Source organism: Aethalodelphis obliquidens, unplaced genomic scaffold, assembly GCF_003676395.1.
Source record: "Aethalodelphis obliquidens isolate GAN/ISIS:26980383/991018 unplaced genomic scaffold, ASM367639v1 scaffold35, whole genome shotgun sequence".
NCBI classification, from domain to species: Eukaryota; Metazoa; Chordata; class Mammalia; order Artiodactyla; family Delphinidae; genus Aethalodelphis; species Aethalodelphis obliquidens.
This window is the reverse complement of record NW_020837979.1, coordinates 7098033-7118572: the sequence shown is the minus strand read 5'-3', so window position 1 is coordinate 7118572 and position 20540 is coordinate 7098033. Positions and strand designations below refer to the sequence as shown.

General features: G+C 44.0%; 2 protein-coding genes across 18 annotated transcripts in view; one reads left to right on the top strand and one right to left on the bottom strand.

The window, feature by feature from the left end:
* The window catches only part of MRPL30 (mitochondrial ribosomal protein L30), a 64960-nt gene extending 51783 nt beyond the window's left edge, over positions 1–13177 (top strand). For 7 of the 16 annotated variants that reach the window (XR_003437646.1, XR_003437647.1, XR_003437634.1 and 4 more), the window contains 4 exons: positions 5499–5664; positions 6391–7285; positions 9946–10160; positions 12596–13177. The gene's annotated coding sequence lies outside the window, so the exon portion shown is untranslated. The remainder of the gene's footprint in view (positions 1–5498; positions 5665–6390; positions 7286–9945; positions 10161–12595) is intronic. The other 9 variants (XR_003437638.1, XR_003437637.1, XR_003437641.1 and 6 more) reach the window with 9 other exon arrangements.
* LYG1 (lysozyme g1) lies at positions 1557–8233 on the bottom strand. Of its 2 annotated transcripts, none has more exons than XR_003437648.1 (3): positions 8115–8233; positions 5207–5273; positions 1557–2141 (listed from the first exon to the last, which is right to left on the bottom strand). XR_003437648.1 is itself a non-coding variant. In XM_027128869.1 (3 exons), exons 1-3 carry the CDS (start codon positions 5247–5249, stop codon positions 1717–1719), a joined length of 312 nt encoding a protein of 103 aa, XP_026984670.1. In that variant the 5' UTR covers positions 5250–5499; the 3' UTR covers positions 1557–1716. The 2 variants fall into 2 exon arrangements, 1 of the variants encoding a protein (XP_026984670.1); XM_027128869.1 differs by lacking the exon at positions 8115–8233 and having other exon boundaries at positions 1557–1817; positions 1974–2141; positions 5207–5499.
* Positions 13178–20540: the final 7363 nt, after the last annotated feature.

Sequence of the window (20540 nt, the reverse complement as noted above, 5' to 3'; positions counted from 1 at the left end):
GGAATTGTTTCCTTAATTTCTCTTTCAGATTTTTCATCATTAGTGTATAGGAATGTCAGAGATTTCTGTGCATTAATTTTGTATCCTGCAACCTTATCAAATTCATTGATTAGTTCTAGTAGTTTTCTGGTGGTATCTTTAGGATTTTCTATGTATAGTATCATGTCATCTGCAAACAGTGACAGTTTTATTTCTTCTTTTCCAATTTGTATTCCTTTTATTTCTTTTTCTTCTCTGATTGCTGTCTAGGACTTCCAAAACTATGTTGAATAAGAGTGGTGAGAGTGGACATCCTTGTCTTGTTCCTGATCTTAGTGGAAATGCTTTCAGTTTTTCACCATCCCACTGTCTTTTACAGATCACACACCTGGTCTCAGGACTTAATGAAGCTCAGGTTCTTTATGTCTCATCGCAGAAAGAATTCAGTGAGAGGCAAAGTGATAGGTTATAATTAGATTTATTTAGAGAGGTACACATTCCATAGACAGAATGTGGTCCGTCTCAAAAGGTGAGAGTGGCCACAGGGCATGGGGGTCATCTCCGAAAGTGAGAGCAGCCCTGGGAGAAACACACTCCATGGAGTGTGGGCCATCTCAGAAGACGAGAGACCCCAAAATATGGTGTGGTTAGTTTTTATGGGTTAATTTCATAGGCTAATGAGTGAGAAGATTATTCCAATTATTTTGGAGAAAAGGCAGAGATTTCCAGGAATTGGGCCACTGCCCACTTTTTGGCCTTTTATGGTTGGCCTCAGAACAGTCATGGCACCCCTGGGTATGTCATTTAGCTAATGTATTACAATGAACGTATAATGAGGCTCAAAGTCTGCTGGAAGTAGAACCTTCTGCCATCTTGGACCTAGTTGGTTCTAACCAGTTTTTGTCATGTCCTCAGTGGCTATGTCATTTTTATAAAGATTGTGCCCTTCCCTCCTTTTGCAAAACTATTCCCCCCCCCCAGCAGATAGGACTGGCTACCCTCTTACCCTTTTCCTCATCAAAAGTTTTCAATTAAAATTTGAAACTATGATTTTTATCAAAGAAATCAGTGATAGAGTTGCCACCTAAAATAACCATATGCCCAGTTATATTTGAATTTCAAATAGACAACACATAATATTTTAGTATAAATGTGTTCTAAATATTGCGTGGGACTTACACTGAAAAAAAATCATTTTTTATCTGGAATTCAAATTTAACTGGGATTCCAATATTTTTATTTGCTAAGTCTGACAATGCAAGCCAATGAGACACAGGATTCATTTCACAGAAGTCCACATTACAGCTCACATCCATGGAAATACCTTTAAAGAGACACAGCCTTTTATTTGCACACACCAGACCACAAAATGCAGATAATAATTCTTTAATGTGATTCATGTTATTTTGATGACATTTGGGTCAAACTCAGATTCAGAATTACTGGCCTCATTGGCTACTTTTTTTTTTTTTGCGGTACGCAGGCCTCTCACTGTTGTGGTCTCTCCTGTTGTGGAGCATAGGCTCCAGACGCGCAGGCTCAGTGGCCATGGCTCATGGGCCCAGCCACTCCACAGCATGTAGGATCTTCCCGGACCGGGGCACGAACCCGTGTCCCCTGCATCGGCAGGTGGACTCTCAACCACTGCGCCACCAGGGAAGCCCTCATTGGCTACTTTTATCTGTGTAACAGCTGAAGCTGCCTGCACAATAATGATCTTGGGTCTGAGCTGAAGCGTTAGAAGCCCTGTCTTCTGAAGTATTTGGCTCGTGCAAGGACACCATTGCAGAAGTCACAGCTCAGGTCCTGGCTGCTTCGGGTGTAGTCACGGAGTCCACCTGGAATTTGTGAGATGGGTTAATGCCAAGCCCACAGCCCCTCGCTGTGGCAGGGTGCTCAGCAGTTAACTCAGATTCTCTTTCCTAGTTGCTTTTTAGGAGGCAACTGAGGTTTGGGAGAATCTGCTGCAATGAATTATGTTTGTACTTATTAACTCCACGCTGGGAAACCAACCCATGGGTTACACAAAGCTCTCAGGTGCTGGTCAGGGGTCCAGGTTGGAAACCTCCTCTGGATTTCTTTGATTCTAACAGTCAGGACCTCAGTCATCTGGGAAACCTGGGCCTTGCTGATCCAGGAGGTGGGGCATGAAGGCCAGGGTCCTGCAAGGAGAGAGGCAGAGGGTGATGCAGCTTCCTGGGCTCAGGGCTACTTTTTCATTTCCCTTTTTCTCTCCTCCCCTTTGGCAGAACCATCGCCACCTTCAATCTTCCTGAGGATAAATAGTAAAGCTACAAGTTTAGGCAAAGGAAGGGACGAGCAGACATTTCACAGCTGTTTTCAGGGTAATGGTAAGAGGCAGAGTTGGAAAACAGAGGTGACAGATGTAGCGTAGGGACTGGTCTGATGCCCTCTTTCAGTGCTGCTGATATAGCAGTCTGTATGTAAGCAAGATTGTGTTAAGTTGCTGGTCTTTCAATTTCAGATGCATTTCCAATATCCTGCATTTGTGCTGTCCTCACAATTGCTGATTTTGATATCAAATTTGTGTGCAGATGATTTCCTACCTTTACTGTATGTTTACCTTTACCAGTGAGTTTTTCCATTTGTAATTTCTTGGTTTCTAGTTGTGGCCTTTCTTTTCCACCTAGAGAAGTTCCTTTAGCCTTTGTTGCAAATCTGGTCTGGTGGTGCTGAATTCTTTTAGCTTTTGCTTGTCGGTAAAGCTTTTGATTTCTCTGTTGAATCTGAATGAGAGCCTTGCTGGGTAGAGTATTCTTGGTTGTAGGTTCTTCCCTTTGATCACTTTAAATATATCGTGCCACTCCCTTCTGGCCTGCAGAGTTTCTGCTGAGAAATCAGCTGAAAACCTTATGAGAGTTCCCTTGAACATTATTCGTTGCTTTTCCTTTGTTGCTTTTAATATTTTTTCTTTGTCTTTAATTTTTGTCAATTTGGTTACTATGTGTCCTGGCATGTTCCTCCTTGGGCTTATCTTGCCCCCTCTGCACTTCCTGGACTTGGGTGACTGTTTCCTTTTCCATGTTAAGGAAGTTTTCAGCTATTATCTCTTCGAATATTTTCTCAGGTCCTTTCTCTCTCCTCCTTCTGGGACCCCTATAATGTGAATGTTGGTGCATTAGATGTTGTCCCAGAGATCTCAGACTGTCCTCATTTCTTTTCATTCTTTTTTCTTTATTCTATTCCACCACAGTGATTTCCACCATTCTGTCTTCCAGCTCACTTATCTGTTCTTCTGCCTCAGTTATTCTGCTACTAATTCCTTCTAGTGTATTTTTCATTTCAGTTATTGTATTGTTCATCTCTGTTGTTTGTTCTTTAGTTCATCTAGGTCTTTGTTAAACATTTCTTGTATCTTCTTGATCTGTGCCTCCATTCTTTTTCCAAGATTGTGGATCATCTTTATTACCACTACTGTGAATTCTTTTTCAGGTAGATTGCCTATCTCCACTTCCCTTAGTTGTTCTTCTGGAGTTTTATTTTGTTCCTTCATCTGGAACATATTCCTCTACCATCTCATTTTGTCTAACTTTCTGTGATTGCAGTTTCCTCCACAGGCTGCAGGGTTGCAGTTTTCTTGCTTCTGCTGTCTGCCCCCTGGTGGATGAGGCTGTCTAAGAGGCTTGTGCAGGCTTCCTGGTGGGAGAGACTGGTACTTGCCCACTGGTGGGTGGAGCTTGGTCTTGTCCCTCTGGCGGGCAGGGATGTGTCAGGGGGTGTGGTTTGTTGGACAGCTGTGTGTTCAGGAAGACTTTAAGCAGCCTGTTTGCTGTTGGGTGGGCCTGTGTTCCCACCCTGTTGGTTGTTTGGCCTGAAGCATCCCAGCACTGGAGCCTACAGGCTGTAGCGTGGAGCCAGGTGTTGGTGAGAAAATGGCGGCCTCCAAGAGGGCTCACACCAATGAGTACTCCCCAGAACTGCTACTGCCAGTGTCCTTGTCCCTGCAGTGAGCCAGAGCTGCCCCCCACACCTCCACAAGAGACCCTCCAATACTAGTAAGTAAGTCTGGTCCAGTCTCTTATGAGGTCACTGCTTTTTATCCTGGGTCCTGGTGTGCACAAGACCATGTGTGCACCCTCCAAGAGTGGAGTTTCTGTTTCTCCCAGTCTTGTGGAATTCCTGTGATCAAATCCTGTTGGCCTTCGAAGCCAGATTCCCTGGGGGCTCCTCCTCCCATTGCCAGACCCCAAGCTGGAGAGCCTCATGTGAGGCTCAGAACTTTCACTCCTGTGGGAGAGCTTCTGTGGTATAATTATTTTCCAGTTTGTGGGTCGCCCACCTGGAGTGTATGGGACTTGATTTTATCATGATTGCACCCCTCCTACTGTCTCATTGTGGCTTCTTCTTTGTCTTTGGATGTAGGGTATCTTTAGCACTTTTTTGTTGATGGTTGTTCAGCAGTTAGTTGTGATTTTGGTGTTCCCATAAGACGAGGTGAGCTCATGTCCTTCTACTCTGCCATCTTGTCTCCTTCACCCAAAGTTCCTTATAGTCCCAAAATTACTTGTAAAATTTTTAAAAATGTTTGTTGAATGGATGGTTCAAGAAAGAAAGGAATGAATGTAAGGCTGGCCCTATCTGAGAAGTTTTTAGAATTCAGAGCCAGGAAAAAATTTGCTTCTCTTGAGGAACTATGCTTCCTACTTTTCTTTGTCAAAAAAAAAAAAAAATTGCCTTTTCCTCTTTGCCCCAGTTGCAAGGAACCTTAGGACCGAATCTGAAATTCAAGCATGGCAACGATGTCAGCCTCAGTGGTTAGCTGAGTCCCATCTCCTTGATCCCAGTGTTGCTAGTTTTGTATTGCATTACATTAGTTTTACATTGGTAAATCACGTCAATGCTTCTGTAGAATTATATGGTCTATTAATAAATTCAATAAATATTTCTGGTGAAAGAATTTTTATAGAGGAACAGTGAGCATTTTTCAATGGTATGGATTTAAAGTCTGGCCCAAGCAATGCTTCTGTAAGTCCACCCCACATTCTGCAGAGCCCCCTCCTTTTGTGAGGCACCTGGCAAGAGGCTGCTTGTCAGTGGCTGTTAGCAACTCCAGGATTTGTTGAACAGCTTGGGGGGAAAAAGAACATTTTCCACTGCAGTTTTTTTTTTTTTTCCACTGCAGTTTTAAGTATCAGAAGTACCACTATGTTCCCATGCTTATCTTTCCCATCTCCAAGGTCATTTGGGAAAAATGCAACACACTCACCAGTAAAGGCAAGAAGGCCCAGAAGTAGCCACAGCACAGACATATTGATGACTTGGCACTACAGATCCTAAAATGATTTTAAAAGAGAAATTAGCTCAAAGATGTGAAGATATCAATTGTTGTCATAACATTATGTAGTGTTTCTATGGAAGAGTGTGAAAAGAATGAATGTGTGTCCCCCTGTCTGAACTAAGAAAATTAATTATTTGAATCATAATGAAATAAGCCAGAGCGGGACATGTGCTCCATCCATCCTTTTAATTAGCTTAAAAATGACGAGACTCCTGCTCAGCCCACAGGAACTCAACATACTGTCGAGTTACCAAATACAGGTTCTTTCAAGAAACCAAGATACTTTGATTCTCAACACTGAGAAATACGGTGATCTGACTGCAGATCTTGAAAAGCCAGTTTCTGATGCATGTGCCTCATCCCAATAGCCTCTTCATTATCAAAAGGTAATACCAAAAGTAGAATTTCTCATCAGTGCTCCTCTTACTTTGGGTTCTTTTTCCTTGAGTTAAGAGGAAAGGTTACGCTTTCCTTGGTGCCTTGCCATCTTTGCTTTGGTTAGAAGAAGAAGCTGGAAGACATTCCCCACTGCTCTAAGCCCCCAGCCTGGGAATCTCAGACCCCTTTGGTCACCTTGAGCCATGTTTCCCGTTCTCCCTCTATAGGACTCCTAGGCAGGAACAAACCTGGGCCAGAGCCTGGGGAGACCAATAAACAGTCTATTTCCACCAGCAAAGTCAAATCCTCACGAAGTCAGGTCATGATAGGGGTCCAGGATTGAACTCATAAGGGGGTCAGCAGACAAGAGATCGGACAACTGGTCACCATCAAGCACTTGCTCTCAAATACTTTCTCATCCCAGCTGTTCCTCTAATCACCTTCCTCGTGTACAAAGAGCCCTGGTTCCCCCACTAGCTACCAAATGAATATACAAATGCCACCCAGAATAGCTTGCCGCTGACCCCAGGGGATGCCTGAGGAGCCAGCCACCTGCCCCCAAAGCCTCCACCTTCCACGAGCCCCTTCTACTGCTGGCTGCTCCCATCATCTCCCTTGGTCAGCTGAGCTTGGCTACGATCCTTTTGATTTACTACTATCATTACAAGTGGGGTGTGTGTATAAATATGTACTCGGCACTTTCATGATGCTTTTCTCATCTCTTTTGTTTGAAGGTTAGTATTGTGGGTGGTTCCTTCCAAACACCCAGGAAGAGAATATGTCAAGATGAAGAAGAGGTATTAAGGAAGTCATTTGAATTAACAAAAAGCCGTGCTTTTTGTTTTTCTTCCCTACAACATTGAGATAGTCTATCTGATTTCCCTTAGTTGAGTAGAAAATGTCGTGCCCAGTCCAGAACACCAGAAAGATACAGGAACTTTGCATTTTACCTGTGTTTACAGGAACTCTCAGATTCAATCACCTAACAGGAATCACCCACTGAGCCCCCAGCACTGAATGAGAGAGGACACTCTGTCCCAGGAAAAAGAGCAGAGAAAGAGCCATGTAGGTACAGGAAAAGCTCATAGTTTCATGAAAGTGTATATTTACAGAGGCTTCTCACTGGCTTTATGGAAAGGACCCATCCGAAAAAAGGACTGCTTGCAACCAGATGCAAAGCCCAGAGCATTTTACTCTTTGTACTGCTTTTCCAGGGGAAAAAAATTCTTCTTGGAAACACAAGTGGAAAAATTTAGCTTTTATTGCAACATGAAAGCTCGTTTCATTTTCCAGGCATGGAGCTAAATGTCTGTGTTGCGTAAGCACTTGAATGAAAAGAGTCTGTGTAAATACATGTGCCAGTGACTTAGGAACACAGAGTTACTTTGTTTGTTTTTTTTCAATTACATCAGGAAAGAGCAAGAAGGGACAATAAGACATCAACATAGCATATCGAAGGAACCCAAACTCTGTGACGCAACTTTCCAGGTGCCAAAAAGGAGTCTATGTTCAGAAGGGAGTGTTGAGGCGTCACTGGAGTGTGTGTGGGGAGAGTCCATCGGTCACCCAGGACTGATCCGGTCAAACCCCTGTGGCTCCAGACACTTGGAACCATTATCAAAACGTCAGGTCAGTCCAGCACTGTGTTCATGATGCCAAGCACAGCATCCCTCTTCTCCCTTTCTGGAGAGCAAAACTGTGACGGACAGCATGGGGGTGTCAAGGTGGAGGGCACGCTGGAAACTGACAACCTGAACACCACTTGGGGCCAGTTCAGGTTCCTGGTGGCCTCCACGCACCCTTCCTCCACTGAGCACTTTGTAATTCTCAAAGCAGTGTTTAGATTTGTAAGGTGTCATGGACTATTTCCTCCTCAGTTAAACAATGTTTCTGGAAAAGATGGAAATAAAGATCTTTGTTCTTTGTAACAAGAGAACCCCCATTCCTTTTCCATGAATGTTCTCCCAGATTATCCCCACAAACCTTGAACCATAGGCATCCTAGGTCCTTAGGGTCCTCCGACCAGCCTAGAAAAGTTGCTGTGTTAACATCCTAAGGTGCTGGGAGATGGAGGTGGCCCTGCCCCATCGTGCCCCACCCCACTTGGTCCTGGAAGGATTGAGGACTGCTCTCTACACATACACCAGGCAGGTCTCTTCTGCTCCACGTTGTACTGTCACCCTGACCCTGGTTTTATTGCTAACTCAGCTTTCTTGCTTGCTCCCTATGGACTGAAAGGCCTTTCCAGTAGCATCACATCTTAGCCATATCCCCTCATGCTCTCCCTCCTCACACACACCCTAGCATTGCCCCGCAGACTGCTGTGCACCAACAGCCCTTAAATGAAAACAACAGCAATGACAGCCACACACATAAAATGTTTCTGCCACTAGGACCACATTGTCTTGAGAAAAATCTAACTTTCTAGAGTCAGATATAAGGCTCCTTTTAAACTCACTTTTTGCAGAGTTGCATTTTCACATGGTCCATGAAAATATATATTTACTGAATTTGGATTGTGAGCAAGGATTGCCAGCCTGGAAGGTTCGATCACTTCTCTTCACTCTCTGCAGGCAAATCCTTTCCTGGCTGAGAGAAACCTGGGAAGGAGTTCCTTCTCTCCCTTCAGCCTCTGTGCCTGCTTTCCTCACTTTGCCCATCTGGGATTCCCAGAGTTGGGAACTCCAGGAAGGCTCCTCTCCCAGTGCGAAGGACTGTCCCAGGGATATCCCGTTCTGAACAAAGATCAAATCTAAGAGACCATGGCCTCTCTTCCATGCAAGACTCCTGAAGCCTTTCTAGCCTTTGACTCTGCCAAGTTTAAGCTGTTAGACTTGTTGGCCTTAGATCTTTCACAGCCTCCAGAGAAGATAGGAGTTCGTTATAGAGGCGTCACTTAAGGTGGGTGGGGTTAATGAAATAGGAGGGAGCCTGAGGGTGGGGGAGAGGTTACATCTGGAAAAACATAAACACCTCTGTCCTTTGGCTTTGAATTCACAAAAAACGCATCTCATATGGCCTATAACAGTTCCCATTAAATGCACACATGTTTCTGTTCTCCCATTCTTTCTTTCACCCATGCTCACAAATCCAAAAGTAACTATATACTTAAATTAAAAGAAATCTAAACATGATAAGTATTGTAAATAAAAACTCATTCTATCATCTACATAATCTTTTATAACTTGTGTTTTCCTTGCAAGGTTCTTGAGTTTTCTGTGACTCCAACTTTTCTTATTTACTTAGCAGCAGAGACACAGTCATTATCAGTTGATCACCATATCCTGGATTTTTCATGCTAAATAGGCCTGAGCAGAGTTCCACCGCTCACCTGTTTTCAGTGAGCTCTTGTCCTTAGAGACCATCGGCCCATCACCCCTTATATAGAGTCCCTGGCCTGCTGCCTCTTTCAAAAAGTGTTGACTTCACCCTCTTACTGAGAGATTTATGACTGTCTTACTTTAGTAAGTAATCATCAATTATAGTAATTATAAATTATAGTTATTATAGTAATTATAAATTATAGTAATTATAAATTAATCATAAATTATAGTAATCATCAAATAATTATAAAGACTTTGAACTTATATAGGGCCTTTTATTCAAGAACGTCCTGACATTTTGCAAACATTAAGCAATATTGTTTCCTGCCACACCTCAGAGGGCAGATCCTAGTTATATTCATTTTGACATTTTCTAGTCCTACACTTGTTTTTATTTGCACCAGTTTCTGAGAATGGGGCCAGGTAGGAAGGAAGGAAGGGAGGAAGGGAGGGAGGGTGGAAGGAACTGAATCTGGAGTGTTAGAAACTCTTATTCTTCATGTGTATTTCAGGCAAGCAGAGCCACACCTTAAGCTGAATGATGCTCTTTTATACACCCCTAATGCCTACAGTTTGTTCCTAAATGTCTACCCCAATAGATACTTCAAGAGGGTTTATATGAAATTTCCAGGAAGGACTCCTTGCCCCAGATTGCCCAAGGGATGAGTTCCACAATTAAAAGAAGGAGCCTCCTCAACCACCACGCCCTATGCCGCAGCTCTGCTGAATGGCTTGATCTCCCCCAAGCAGCCCCGTCATTTGCTCTCTGCCTATGGACAGGCTCCTCCCTCTGGCAGAAATGCCCTCGGGGACATTGTGTGTCCCCCCCCCGAGGGACTGTGTGTCATTTGTTTTTACAACCCTAGCACCTAACACCCTGCCCAACACATATGAGATCGCAATAAAACCCATGGAATAAATGGGTTGTGCATTGGCTGACCTGTTGCTAATCTGTCTCCTCTGCAGCCCCTGCCTTCTCCCGGGTCCCCTGCCCTGCCACACCTGGAATGTGTGAGAGCAGTGAACTTGGCGGCTTCATTCATGACTGAGTCCTCAGAGACCAGATCAGAGTCTAGCACGTTGTGTGTGTTCGGTATATATTTGTTGAATCCGTCAATGCATGAAGAATCTTCAATCTCACCCAGCAAGGTTCAGATCGGTCCTCCAACCCCGCGTCCCAGGTTGGTTTCCATGCTGCCTGGTAGGTATTTCAGCCTGAAAACATCTTGAGAGCAAGGACTGGGTCTTTTTTCCTGTATCCCCTAAATGGCACATAAGAGGTATTCGGTAGATGTTGATAGAATGAATAAATGAACCAAAGGATATTTATGACTTGGGGAAGTCACTGACTCCATATTTGCAGCTCAGACTTTGGGGACTGGGATTTCCTAGTTCACTCCCCAAGGCGTAGATGGTGAGGCTACGAGAAGACAGGGCACTCTGAGCAAGGATCCAGACCCAGAGACCAGGAGTTCCTGAACTTTACATTTGGGGAGAGGGTGTGAGAATGCTGGTCTCCTCTCTGTTGTTGGCAGAGTTGGGATAAAAAGCAGATAAATAATGTACCCCACTAGAAACCATGTCCCTACCAAACAGTGGAATCCTTTCTCTTTATTTTGTCTACCAAGGTGTAGCACACACCAACAACAACTCAAATTTATTAGAGTGTGTGAAAACTCGGGAAGGCCCTGGCCCCATCTGCAAAAACACCACGTCACCAGGGCCAATCAAACCCAGCGCCGAGGAGGCACATGAGCATCCTGGAAGTTTCTCCCCTGGTTGGCAGCCAGCATGTTGCCTGGCAACAGCTCCACGGAAATGATGCATGCCAATGCCCTCAGGCTCATTCAGTCCTCAGCTGCTCTGTGTGGACAACCTCCCTTTCAAAGACCTGGCGGACACTCAGTGGGGAAGCTGGGGCGGAGTGGGGGTGAGGGCGGGTATTGAAAAGAAAGCTTGTTGCGCCTGTTCTTAAGTGAGACTAAATATTAGAAACAGCTGAAGATATTCCCTGCCATGCCCCATGCAATTCTGACACCAATTCTGAGGTGTGTGTTTTTTTCCATCCCAAGCAATTCTGTGAGTCCTATAATTTAACTCAATTCTGACACTATCTACCTGGAAATCGTATCAGATCCCAAAGATTAAGGTCTCAGTCCTATAAGACTTCCCTCCACCCCCATCTCCAACTTCAGAAGCCAATTGTAAGTCCAGGTTGCACCTGGGCTTCTGACCTACCAGCTGTAGATCAGAAGTTCCAACGACCTCTCCTTGGGTTCCATTAATTTGCTAGAATGGGTCACAGAACTCAAGAGAACTTTATACTTACTAGATTACCTATTTATTTCAAAGGATATAACTCAGGAAGAGCCAGATGGAAGAGAGGCTGTAGGGCAAGGGATGGGGAAGGGGTGCAGAGCTCCCATGACCTCTCGAGGACCACTCTCCCCACATTCCCACATGTTCACCAACTCAGAAGCTCTCTGAACCCTCTCCTTTTGGGTTTTATGCAGGCTTCATTGCAGAGGCAGGACTGATTAAATCATTGGTTATTGGTGACTTAACTCAAGCTTCAGCCCCTCTCCCCTCCCAAGTAGAGGGGTGGGATTGAAAGTTCCAACCCTAAAATCACCAGATTGGCTCCACTGGCAACCAGCCCCCATGCTTAGGGGCTTTCATTAAAATAGCAAAAGACAACTTTATGGTTCTCATCGCTTAGGAAATTCTAAGGGTTTTAGAAGCTCCGTGCCAGGAGAGGGACAAATGGAGGGACCAAGCTAGGAACCCAGGCTTAGGCTAAGAGCCAAACCTGTTTCCCCCTAGATGCTGCTCCAAGTGGCATTTGGTCCTGAAGTTATGGACAGTCTCTTTTAGGCAGGGGCTTCCTGGACTCTTCTGTTCAGTCTCTGCCCTACTCAGTGTTTGACCTTTCCACCACTGTCAGTCCTGAGTGGAGCTCCTGTCTTTGGTTGCTATTCATGTCTCTGGGAAGTGGCTTCTCACGGACCCTGCTGATTCTTCGATGACTTCTAATTCCTCCCACCCTAAGAATCCTCATGACCTAAGAGGGCATTTTCCAAAAAGCCTCCTGGACACTGCAGAAAAAATGACAGATATGTACTTTTGTACATGTCAGGGTCCAGGAATGCTCCTTGTGGCATTTTATAAGAGGTGACTGGCTGGATAGGGCAGATGCTGTGTTGTGCTCTGCTAATATTTCCCGGGGGAAAACCTGGCAGCTCTTCTTGCCCTCCCCTGAGGAAGGACACACAGGCTGGTCCCAGACACAGGCTTGAGGTGCAGTCTAACAGAATGTACCCCACAGATACCAGGTGCAGCCTACACTCACTTAGTGGGCAAGCTGAAGAGGGCTTTCCTGTTGCTACATCCTGGAAAGCTCTCATTAGTGTTTTTCTAAAAACGAAGGAACTGATCTGATCTGATGTTCACCTATAGAACCTTTATACTCATTTCAAGAGACCCTACAGTCATATAAGCCTTATCACTGCTCTTTATCATAGATTATTCAAAACACCAGGAACAATAAAATCTATGTGATTTTTTTCATACATTGAACACAGAATTTGTGGATGATTTTTTCTATTTCTTTTCACAGTCTATGATGCCATCCTCAGAAACAGAAGTCTACATGTAGTCAAGCATTCTCATTGCAAAAGACCGTATCTTCTAGTTTTCATTAAGGTCAGTGACAGTGGAAAGATACGATTGAATTTTCAGCATGGCAAAAGTTTGACTACCTAAAACTATCAGATGGAAAAAGGTGCCATGTCTAAACATACTGCTGGTTGCTGAAAGGAAAGCTCAAAGCCTTGCTGCTTTTCTTGTCAGTGATCGCCAGAAGAAGAGGAGTATTTTGATCAATCTTGCTCACAAGACGCCTCCTGCCAGCTCTGGGGTTCAGAAAGAATTGACTTATTCTTAATAGTCAAACCCCAGTTCATTGAGAGGTTCTACCATGTTTGCTTTTTTTGGGGGGGGGAATCTTCTACTTTGCATTCCTCCTTTTTAATCTTCGGCTTGGCACATCCCTACGTTGTGAAATCTCCTTGTGTGTTAAGAGCAGTGTTTTAATACCAATTTATAAACATGCAAGTACTTATATAAATTTAGACATGTAAATGCATGTCTCTTATTGGCTTTCCTCTTACACCTAATAAAATCTCCAAGAGAAATACTTTTCAATTGTCAAAAACTTCTATTACATGGATCTGAAACTACTTTTGCCTGAAAGTATTAGGGAGATGATCTATGAATGAAGGCTGGATCTTTAATTTGTTTCAGATTACTTCTAGTTTACATGAAGAAAAAGAATAATTGGGGATTTGAATTATGAACCAGACATAGGTACTTTTGTACATTTTCTATTTATATTCACATGATGCCTTTTCTCCAATAAGTGTGAGATAAAATATTGACCCCGTGTAACAAATACAATACAAAAACAAGGCAAATAATAAATGCCTAGGCTGACTATGGAGAAAAGCAATTCCAGGAAGCAAGTAACAACCGTATTCCTTTAAAAATATTTCTGTCTGTCCATTAAATAAGTATTTACTTAGTACCCACGTTGTGCCAACCACTGGGTTTATGCCAGGAATAAAAAGTTGAATAAGACACAACCTCTGGGCTTCCCTGGTGGCGCAGTGGTTGGGAGTCCGCCTGCCCATGCAGGGGACACGGGTTCGTGCCCCGGTCCGGGAGGATCCCACATGCCGTGGAGCGGCTGGGCCCGTGGGCCATGGCCGCTGAGCCTGCGCGTCCGGAGCCTGTGCTCCGCAACGGGAGAGGCCGCAACAGTGAGAGGCCTGCGTACCGCAAAAAAAAAAAAAAAAAAAAAAAAAAAAAAAAGACACAACCTCTGCCCTCAAGAAGCTCACTGCCAGGTATTTACTGATATTTTTCTGACTTCTGTTGGGCCAAGGGGCTAAATTGCTGGTTTCCCCCTGCAGCAAACATCCAACCTCTCATGTACAGACCATAAAACTCCATAGGATCCATTAGCCACCCTGAAACAAACTGATGAAGTAACTCTAAGTAAAGTTCTTTATTGTCCACAGGCATAGAAGTGTGAGACCAATAAAACTGTCTTATTCAGGAACCAATAAAATTCGTAGATGCTGTGACTCATGCAGTGTCTCAAATATCCCAAATGTGGAAACCTGCCCAAGGGATCACCCCGTCAGACCTCACAGTGGTGGATCACTCCCCAGGGTATCAGATACTTTCACACATGCTATAGAAGTGTCCTTATGATGTATGAAGCAGGCATAATCATTACCCATATTTTACAGTTGAGGAAACTGTGATTCTCAGTAATGAAATGACTTAGATGACCTAATCAGGTCAGGTTAGGTAGACTTGTTTGCCTACAATTTTATGTCCTGTAACTCCCCAGAGAGGATAGAGTTCCTCTCTTTAATGGGATCTCTGGGAGTACCGTGATTTGGGATTCATCGTCAGTCAAGGCCACAGAAGTTTGCCTATTATGTGGGGAACAATGGCCCACCATGGCTGTATAGAGGTGATTGTCCTCCGGTGGTGGCTGGGATCCCAGGGGTATGATGCTTCCCTAGCAAGCCTGAGGAGATTGCCATTGGTCAGGGAATGCCATTGGTCAGGTGAGGGAATGGACCACTGTGTCCTGTGTCTTCCTTGGGGATTTGCATTCAGGAATGGAGGATGTTGGATGCTCTGTCCAGTCTCTATAGAAGAGCATGGAGCTCCCAGGGGTTGTTACCCAAAATCAGATCACGGGGGAAGCCTAGGTCATGGAGTCACCAATATCAGGTCCGGGGTGACCCTGGAAAATCTGAGATGGAGGCTTCTCTAAGTAGTAGGATTTGTGGCCTTGAGAAATGAAGACCTGAGTCTTGGGCCCTCCTCATTAGCAGCCAATAATTCCAAGCCATCTAGGGCTTCTGTAATAGTGGCTACATGAGCAACCAAAGGGAATAAGAAGGTCCTGTGGGCTGCAGATAATCCCTTGAGAATAACTGCCTTGTGTCTGCATCAAAAGGAGTGTGCTCAAAGCTGGCTAGGGCTTCCCATCCACTGGTTCTGAATTAAGTTTAACTTAGGCTGAGATGCACGGATTGGCTGTTCTATCTTGTGATTCCCCCAAATAATATATTATGGGATCCACTCGACTTGTGGAAATGAGTGTGTAATTGTGTTCAATTCTAAAATTTCTATTTGATTCTTGGTATCTTTTAAATTTTTTTCTTTTGCTGAGACTTTCTATTTATCTGCTGAGACTAATTTTTTGTTTGTTTCAAGTGTGTTTGTAATTGTTTGTTGAAGGATTTAGAAATCTTTGTCAGATAAATCTAACATCTCTCTTCTGGGTATGGGCATCTACTGATTGTCTTCTTTCATTCAGTTGGAGATCTTACTGGTTTTGGGTATGAGTGATTTTTAGTTGAAACCTGGACATTTGAGGTATTATGTTATGAGACTCTGGATCTTATTTAAACCTTCTATTTTAGTTAGCTCCCTCTGACACTGGTCCAACAGGGCAAGAGAGAGGTGCCATGTCCTTTTTTTTTTTTCTTTTTGGCCATGCCGTGGCATTCAGGATCTTAGTTCCCCTGACCAGGGATTGAACCCGTGCCAACTGCAGTGGAAGCTCGGAGTCTTAACCGCTGGACCGCCAGGGAAGTCCCAGAGAGGTGCCATGTCTTTCCTGCTAGGTGGGAGTGAAAGTTCAGGCTCTCTACTCAGTTCCATTGACACCCAGTGGGTGTCATTACTGCTGTGCGGGGGTGGGGGGTTGGTTCCCAACCAGGCCTCCGTTGACATCTCCCCAGCTGGGCAGATTAAGGGTGCCCTGCTGCTCCCCTGGCATTGGGTGCGGGTGGCCTCATTACCTCTGGGTGGTAATGTCCTGATTCTCCATTAGACCTGCTCAGAATCACCTCTATTGGAGAGAGGTGCTTATTACTGCCAGGTGGTAGTGGAAGTCCAGGTTCCTCACTTGGTCCCCAGTGACACTGCCGTGAGAGCAGGACATTCATTGGCTGCATTGGGATGAAAGTACCAGCTCCCTTCCTGACACCACAGCATAGGGAGGAATTGGGGCCCCTTGTTATAGCCCGGCAAGGGGGGAAGTCTAAGCTCCCCGTTCAGCCTCTGTTGCTGGGGGTGGGGCCACAGTTTTGCCTCTGGTGTTTGGAGAGACTTGAGCGGTGATCGTCTAAAGTTTGTCTGTCCTGCTAGGCTTCTCCTTTCCTGGTCCTTTGGTTAGACACAGCAGGCTTCTGTTGAGGTCTCTTGGGGGAGGGGAGGGACTTTTTCTGGGCCCTTAGGTGTTTCCAGGTTAGTGGCTTCTTCAACTTCAAGTCTGGCAGATATGAAGCAAAAAACAAACAAACAAAAGAAAAAAAAAAAAAACAAAGCAAGAGAAAACAAAACCCAGGGAACTCACTGCCATGTCATTCTTCAGGTCCTGAGCCAGTCTGCCTTCTTCTCTCAACCTTACAGTTTTCTTATGGTTTTTTTTGTTTGTTTTTTGGTTTTTTTAACTGAAGTATAGTTGATTTACAATATTGTGTTAGTTTCAGGTGTACAGCAAAGTGATTCACACACACACATGCATATATATATATATATATATATTTATATAGCTGAATATATATAAAAGAATATATATAAAGATCCTTTTCCCTTAAAGGTTGTTAAGATATTGACTATAGTTCCCTGTGCTATACAGTAGGTCAGTGTTGGTTATCTATTTTATGTATAGTGGTGTGTATATGTTAATCCTAACCTCCTAATTTATCCCTCCCCCCCAACTTTCTCCTTTGATAACCATAAGATTGTTTTCTATGTCTGTGAGTCTATCTCTGTTGTGTAGATAATTTCATTTGTATCACTTTTTTAGGTTCCACATGTAAGTGATATCATATGATGGTTGTCTTTGTCTGGCTCACTTCACTTGGTATGATAATCTCTAGTTCCATCCATGTTGCTGCAAAATGTTTTTTAAAATATATAAGGTCCAGGGTTTTTAGTTGTACTTAGAGGGAAAAGTAGGGAGCAGAGTGTCTATTCTACCTTCCCTGAAGCAAAGTCCTTCATTCACTTGCTTTTGAAAGAAAGGAAATTTTTTTCACATTAATATATTTTCCAAAAGGTACTTTATTATTTATTTATTTATTATTTGGCCATGCCACGGGGCTTGTAGGATCTTAGTTCCTGACCAGGGATCAAACTCAGGTCCCAGCAGTGAAAGTACTGAGTTCTAACCACTGGACTGCCAGGAAATTCCCAAAAGGTACTTTTTTTTTTTTTTTTTTTTTTTTTTTTTTTACGTGGGCCTCTCACTGTTGTGGCCTCTCCAGTTGTGGAGCACAGGTTCCAGACGCACAGGCTCAGTGGCCATGGCTCATGGGCCCAGCCACTCCACGGCATGTGGGATCTTCCCGGACTGGGGCACGAACCTGTGTCTCTGGCATCGGCAGGCGGACTCTCAACCACTGCGCCACCAGGGAGGCTCTAAAAGGTACTTTTTTAAAGCTTATTTTCACACTTAATATTATATTGCTAGGACCCATCCACATTGTGTATAGCTGCATTCCAGGCTTGGATGATTTCCAGTGCAGACTCGTGGTCAGTGCCCTGTACTGCCAGTGTAAGGCTGCCAGGTTCATTTAACTGGTCACCTTGCCCAGTCCTTGCAGCCATGGGCCCTCCAGAGATGATCCATGACCACACAGCACAAACTCCATCGGTGGTGTTTTCATGGTCGCTCATTCCCCTTTTCCTTCAAAGATGGAGATGTGGGGAACCTTGGGTGCCCACAGTGTTAAAGATGCAGGGGACACGGGTTCGTGCCCCGGTCCGGGAAGATCCCACATGCCATGGAGCGGCTGGGCCCGTGAGCCATGGCCACTGAGCCTGCGCGTCCGGAGCCTGTGCTCCGCAACAGGAGAGGCCACAACAGTGAGAGGCCTACGTGCCGGAAAAAAAAAAAAACAATAAGCCATGAATGTGGCCACTGGGGCGTTTGGAAATGACTTAGAAGGGTCGGGCCTACTCAGTAAGGCCTGGAGAATCTTCTAAATTCTCCAGAAGAAAACTACCAAAAGCTGATAAGTGTTGCTTTACTGGGAAATTAAGCTACAGTTTGGCTGATTTTATGATGTGGATCCCTAACAAAAATCAGGGAGGCTCTATTTTTAAAGCAGTAAAGATATGTGTGTATATATATATATATATGTTTTCTGTTTGATCTTAAATGCACAAAAAAGTAGTTAAGTTCAGTATTGGCTTATAAATCATGAAATGTAACCTGGCCCATCCACACTAAAGACCATTTAAAAGTACCTGGTTATGAACCTATTTCTACTTCTCTAAACACAGACCCCCTGTATCAAGACTCCTCAGGTCATATCTATAGCTTCTAGAGTTCATCACAGTTTATAGCCCTCCTGGAATTTCAATGTTAAATATCTGATTTACACCTTTTGCTTGTGAGTCTAAACTCTAAATGCTCTTTTACCTCTATTATCCAGTAGCAAAATGATGCAGATGTTACAACAAGTCAGACAGAACTGGGAGTCACTCCTTGTTCTACTGCTTTCTGCCACATGATCTTGGGCAAATTTCTGAGTCTGTTTCCTTGTCTGTAAAATGGGGCTAAAAACAGTACCTGTTTCCTAGGGTGGTTGTGGGGATTGCTTGAGAGAAAATATCTGTAAAATGTCACCACAGAATTAGCACAATTAATTTATCACAATGCCTGACATATAGATGTTAGTTGTCATAAAGGAAAAATCCAACCATCATAAATTTTGAGAGATCTAATTGGCTTTATTCAACAATTCATGAAGCAATTCACGAATCGGACAGTCTCCAGTCTAGCAGATAGAAAGGAGCTCCGAAGAACCGTACAAGGTGAGAGATTTTTATAGACCAAAGTAAACAGGAACAAGGAAGTTATCCTGGGCATTTGCTGATTGGTAAAAGCAGGGCTATTCCCTTATATGGGGCAAAGGACAGTCTTGGAGCAGGTTAGCTCACTTGTGCTGAGCAGGCAAGCACTGATTGTGTGACCTGACCTTTCCTTTTACGGGAGAGCAGAACGTAGAAAAGTAGTAGGAACCACTCCATCTTGGGCCTAATTAGGTTACTTTAACAGTTGTTAAGTAAAAACAGGTTGTTGGGAAGGTTAAATGGTATATAAATAATAAAAACATCTAGGACAATGCTAGATGCACATGTATATTCTATTTCTTTAGAGCAGTGGCTTTCCATGGCAGGTCGTTAGAGCCTCTTGGAGAGCTTTAAAAACATCAAGATGCCCGTGCCATATTCCAGGCCAATTACCTCAGAATCTCTGGGGGTTGGGCCCAGGCATCATTACTTTTTGAAGCGCCCCAGGTGTGGTGGGCAGAACAATGGCCTCCCAAAGAAGGCCGCATCTTAATCCCCGGAACCTGTGACCTGTTTTCTGGATGTATGTTACCCAGCCGAAGGGAATCAGGGCAGCAGATGGAATAAAGGTTGCTCATCAACTGACCTTAAAATAGGCAGAATATTCTGGATTATCCAGGTGGATCCAGTATTCACAGGGGTCTTTCAATGTGACAGTGGGAGGCAGACGAGTCAGTGTCAGAGACTCTATCAGGCCTTGACGCTCATGAAGACAGAGAGAAAAGGGCCCCAAGCCAAGGAATGAGGCAGCATCAAGAGGCTGGGAAAGACAAGAAAATGGATTCCCTGTAGAGCGTCCAGAAAGACCACAGCCTTGCTGACACGTCAATCTGAGCGCAGTGAGAGCCCCGGACTTCTGACCTCCAGAACTGTAAGGTAATACATTTCATCTGAGCACAGTGAGAGCCCCGGACTCTGACCTCCAGAACAGTAAGGTAATACATTTCTGTTGTTTTAGGCCACCAAGTGTGTGGTAATTTTTACAACAGCAACAAGAAACTGATATATGCAACCAAAGTTAAGAACCACTGCAAAAAGCAAAAAAAAAGCCCCACTGCTGTAGAGTTTCTGTGGGCTCTCAGCTGTCATTTGCCGAAATCTTTCTAGGAGTGTGGCTTTGCCTGCCAGGAAGGGGCTTGTCTCGACTGTTTCCGGTTCTTTTTTATTTCTAAATTTTAAAACTTGAGATATGATTTATGTATACTATGGGAATTCCACTCCACGGTGGTCCAGTGGTTAGGCCTTTGTGCTTTCCCTGCTGAGGGTGTGGGTTAGGGAACTAAGATCCCGCATGCTACATGACCAAAACAAAACAAACAAACAAAAAATTACGTGTAATATCGTGTAAGTTTAAGGTGTATGTGTCGATTTGATACAATTATATGAGGCAATTTGATTACCACCATAGTTTTAGCTAACATCTGTATCATGTCACATACTTAGTATTTCTTTTTTTGTGCTAAGAACAATTCAGATCTAGTCTCTTAGGAACTTTCATGTAATACGGAATTGTTGACTATAATCCCTGTACTGTGTATTAGATCACCAGAGCTTATTCATCTTCTACTTCCAGGATTATACCCTTTAACATCTCCCAGATTCCCCCA